The sequence below is a fragment of the Pistacia vera genome, unplaced genomic scaffold (assembly GCF_008641045.1).
Source record: "Pistacia vera cultivar Batoury unplaced genomic scaffold, PisVer_v2 Contig320, whole genome shotgun sequence".
In the NCBI taxonomy this organism is placed as follows: domain Eukaryota; kingdom Viridiplantae; phylum Streptophyta; class Magnoliopsida; order Sapindales; family Anacardiaceae; genus Pistacia; species Pistacia vera.
In genome coordinates this window covers 1,454,402-1,459,253 of record NW_022196136.1, presented here as the reverse complement: position 1 = coordinate 1,459,253, position 4,852 = coordinate 1,454,402, and the positions used below count along the sequence as shown (strand labels likewise).

Sequence of the window (4,852 nt, the reverse complement as noted above, 5' to 3'; positions counted from 1 at the left end):
CATCTTCTGTCACATCATGTTGTATAAAAATATTGTATGTGTAATATTATTATGCAAATAAAATTAACCCAACCTAAATGTACATTTGCTTGTACTTATTGCTTCTATCTCTTTCATTGTTTGACATTGCTTCACATTGTTATATAACACAATTTAATGTTCTCGTCGATTGTCTAATTTGTCAAATAGCATGCTAAAAATGATTAATTGATTTTAAATAAAAAATAAAAATAATACTACAAATACAATATTTTTATACAATATGATGTGACAAAATGCCACAACACTTATTGCAAAGTATTAAATACCTTTAAAATTACCAAAGCAACCCTAAAAATTATCAGAAAATTGAATAAAAAATATCAAAAACCTCTTACAGATATTAAAAATCCCTTGCAAATATCAAAACCCTTTGTATCTGGAGGCATTTAATAGTTTCTAATAATCATTTGAACGTTTTTAAATTAAGCATCAATAATATTATACTTACATAAATTTTCATACAAAATGAGGTGACAAAAAATGAATGGAATAGTGAAACAAAAAGTCAAACTCATTATATTTACTCTTTCATTCATTTTTTTAATCACATCACTATATTTGTAAATCTTTGTAAAATTTCTTTATAAATATAGCATTACTCATAAACGTATGAAATCAATCCGATTTAAGTTGATTTAACTCAAACCATTATTTATTTTAACCCATGCATCTTTAGGAAAAATTAGGATTGGGCCGGCCCAGCCCAGCCCAACAAGTCTATAGTAACATTAGAATCGGCCCAGCCCAGCCCAACTCCTTTCGCGACCTTGATGCCATAAACCTTTGAAAACTCACAGAAGAGACCCTCAAAGTCAGAGATGGAAACAGTAACAGGGAAGTTGGTAGTTGAGAAAGTGAGAGGGAAATCAACTGTCACAAGATGCTTCTCTAAATACCCTCTTAAATTCATCATCCCCAATAAGGTTTTAAGCTTTTCTCTCTTCTTGTTCTCTCAATGTATTTATTATTTATTTAATTACATTTCTGGCCCGGTAACGTTACTGGTTCATTGCAGGTGGGTTCTTCGGAAACTGATGCGGTTTGGATTTATACTCTCACTTATGGTGGTGGGATTGTTTCTGTATGTTGCATTTCTTACTCTTTTGCTTTGTTTGTGAATTGTAGCTCTTCAAGTTTTGATTTTTTTTTTTTTTAATAAATATGTGTTTTTGTTGTTAGGGAGATTCTATTTCTTGTGAATTTAGTATTGGAGATGCCTGCACTGTTGTTTTAACTACCCAAGCTTCCACCAAGGTGTATAAGTCTCTGGGGTCTAAGTGTTCTGAGCAAATCATGGAGGTAAAATTCTTGTCTAGAATGCCATTGGAAATGCTTCTGTAGAAAGCACTTTGACTGATTTTAAGTAAATAAAAAGTAATTCAATGCTTTCTTACGAGAAAAGTGCTTTTCTTTTAGTTGTTTTGATGAAAACCAACAGGTATCAAGGTTTTTTTTGTTTTTCTTTCAGAAGACACTTAACCTATTGCTATGAAATTAGCACAAAAGCGCTTTTAATGGTGTCAAAAGTGCTCCAAAACACAATCTATCTCATTTTTTGTCAATCTTTGTTATGACTCTGGGGTCTAAGTGTTCTGAGCAAATCTTGGGGGTAAATTCTTGGCTAGAATGCCATTGGAAGTGCTTTTGTAGAAAGCAATTTGACTGATTCTAAGTAAATGAAAAGTACTTCAAGTGCTTTTCTTATGAGAAAAGTGTTTTCCTTCTAGTTTGTTCATGAAAAAAACAGCTATCAAGTTTTTTTTCAGAAGATACTTAGCCTATTACAGTGAAATTGGCAAAAAGCGCTTTTAATGGCATCAAAATTGCTCCAAAACAGAATGTATCTCATTATTTTTCAGTCCTTATTAAGACACTGCCTAGTGCTCAAGCCTTGGTTGTATCTTGTTTTTGGCTGCGTTAATTGATTGTTATGTCTTTCTTACTAATGCTTGCAGTTTAGTGCATTGATGTAAAGCAAGAAGTAAGACTTGTAATTCGATGTTTTGTAGACGCAGTCATAATAAAGTTAATGATTTATGAATTTATATTTGGTATGGTGAATGGTTTGAAGTGACAGCGGGTTTATCGTTGCCATGCAGTAGGCAAGAGTTGGAAGTGGTGCCCTTTTAGCTGTGATTCCGGATCCTGTGACATGTTTTTCCACTGCAAGATATTCTCAGAAACAAATCTTCAGAGTGGTTTCAGACTCAAATTTGGTTATTGTCGATTGGATTACCAGTGGACGCCATGAAAGTGGCGAGAAATGGGATTTTCAACTATATAAGAGCACCAACAACATATTTGTAGATGGCGATCTGCCTTTGTTTCTCGATACGGTAATTTTTCTCTCTATTATTATTGTTTCAATTTTCACATGGAAAATTTTCAGATATCCTCATCACTTGCAACTTATCGGTTTCATTGTCAGTTAATAAATGTGCATGCCTTAGTCTCTTGAGTTTCTTAGATATTGAAGTGGGAACATTTTATGTTTGTAGATAACTTGCGGGAGCTTATCATCCCAAAAGTTGAGACACGGAACTTCCTCTTGGAAGCATTACTATACAGATTGTTTTGTTAACCATTTTTTGCTTGACTATACCTCAACAGTTCCATAACAATAAACTTGTCATCAGTTAGCAGCCATCATTTGTTCTTCTTTATTTTAGTGAATGATAACAATTCCATTTATGGTTCTAACTTTCTGATAACGTCTACAATACGTTTTGTTTCTGAAATTTCCCGAAACTGTCCAGTTTCAATTTACATCCAGCCGTGCATATTGTTTATTTCTGGTTCTCTAATGGCATGTTACTTCTACTCCTGTGTCTACAATACTCTATTTGTAATCTCTTATGTGTAGTAGCTGGTATAATGATATATTGTGATTTATGTAGCTGAATCTGAACTGTTGGGCAAGAGACATATCTTAGCTTAGTGCTGTTTGTGGTAGGCATGGGAGAGATTTGATGCCAAGCTCATAACATGAAATTTCATTTGCTGTTCATTGGCACCTTTTTTGTTAAAATTTGAAGAACCTAGATATGATAGAACATATACAAACTCAGATTATATAATATTTTCATTTATTTTTAACTTCCATGGTAAATTATTGACCATTTTTTTCTTAAAAAATAGTATTACAAAAGTTTCAGCCACATGCATTGAAGGTTGTAGACTCATACATCTTCATATATTTCAGTGTCACAATTAGTTAATTGCTTTGTTACAGGTACTGCTAGAACAAGGAGGCATTACCAACATTGCAGAACGCATGCGAGATTACCAGGTCATTGCAATGGTCATACTTTTGGGGTAGATACTTCATCATGTACAATAACTTATCTCCACCTTGATGATTTTACAAATTTTCAATGTGGTTTTGTTAATTTCGTTATGATGAAAAGCTATTTTAGAAATTGAAATTAACCGATCAAAGTGATTGATGCATTATAGGCCAAAGCTGAAGCATATTCAAAATCAAGTTCAAGAAAATGTGAAGAGGTTGATGTCTGAGCAATTATACGCTCCTTCCATTGGATTGAGCCATCATGGGAAAACAAACTCTGATCATCGTTTGGCCAAACCAACCTTTATTGCTTCTTGTAGTGTCTTTGGTCCTAAGGTATGTTTGACCAATTTCATGGATTGCAATAGTTTCTGAATTTTATCCTAACTGAGACAATTTACACCTGTCTATTAGTGAGTAATATGATTTCATCTTATATGCTCTCTCCTGTGTGTATATATGAGTGTATGTCTCATGATTTTTTGACATTTTTGTATTAAATGTTGATGTACAATGTGAAGTATTGATGGATTGTTTCTCTTTTTTTTTTCATTGAAGGAAAATTGGATAACCTGTTAATCATATTATCATATACCATAGATTTATCATAATATACGGGATTTGCTCCTTTAGGGCAAGAAATTGTCTTTTTTCAAAGGGGTTTGGGAATCAGTAGATATGAAAGCATCACTTCAATTATCTGGAACACTATTGTTATGTCATCGTAACATGCTTCAAGGTTCCATTAAATTCTCTGTGTCTGCAGGGAATAGGTATTGTTGTTCGAATAGCTGCCATGACAACTGAATCAGTATACAGGTTCCTGCAGCATCAGTTATCTGGCATGGAGCCACTACTCGGCGTATCCCCGTATTGTTGAAAAGGGGCTATGATAATTATTCATCTCGTTGAAGTTATTGTAAGTATCAAATGAAGTAGCTTCTTTACTTTTATTAGGAACTTGAAGAAATTATGCTCCAAAATATGTATTGCAAAACCATTTTAGATGCTGAAGTTTGCAAAATTTTACAGGAACATGGAGGCTTTTTCCTGATGTGCTATCGTCGCATCAATCGGTTTCGAGAACAGGGTGGTAATAAACCAGTGGAGGACATAACTTAAGGTTTGTAGCTCTTGCTATTTCTTTTGTGGGAAATAAAAAAAATTAACCTTATGGACGTCTATCATGAAAGTAAGAGCTAAATTGAACTCATTGTATACATTTTTTTTTTTTTTTTATGGAGATTGCTGTATGAAATATACTGTTCTTTTACAAAATTTGGAAGACACTTAATGGAACCCATTTTACGGTCAAAATAAATGGTTTTGCAGTCGTTTGAAAATTGCTACTTGAATTGCTTTAAAAAAATCTTGGAAGCAATGGGTGTAACACATGCTCTAATTAGAGTAATGCTACGTTTACAACCGTTTTCTCACAACCCTGACGTAACAGCTTGTAATTGGCTAGTTTGTAATAAATCACACCTAATAAAATTGTAGTTGACTAATTGCAAGCTACCA

At 33.3% G+C, this 4,852-nt stretch overlaps 1 protein-coding gene across 1 annotated transcript; it reads left to right on the top strand.

Annotated features, from left to right (window-relative positions):
- Positions 1-847: 847 nt before the first annotated feature.
- LOC116137176 (urease accessory protein D) lies at positions 848-4,439 on the top strand. Its single transcript, XM_031422864.1, has 8 exons — positions 848-965; positions 1,058-1,123; positions 1,222-1,341; positions 2,145-2,378; positions 3,275-3,357; positions 3,499-3,667; positions 4,098-4,250; positions 4,364-4,439. Exons 1-7 carry the CDS (start codon positions 861-863, stop codon positions 4,209-4,211), a joined length of 891 nt encoding a protein of 296 aa, XP_031278724.1. The 5' UTR covers positions 848-860; the 3' UTR covers positions 4,212-4,250; positions 4,364-4,439.
- Positions 4,440-4,852: the final 413 nt, after the last annotated feature.

Excerpts from the sequence above, each read along its gene's own strand:
- LOC116137176 (XM_031422864.1), top strand. The coding sequence starts at position 861 with ATGGAAACAGTAACAGGGAAGTTGGTAGTTGAGAAAGTGAGAGGGAAA. Across the intron at positions 2,379-3,274 it reads TGCCTTTGTTTCTCGATACG|GTACTGCTAGAACAAGGAGG; the intron begins GTAATTTTTCTC and ends GCTTTGTTACAG. Across the intron at positions 3,358-3,498 it reads GCAATGGTCATACTTTTGGG|GCCAAAGCTGAAGCATATTC; the intron begins GTAGATACTTCA and ends GATGCATTATAG.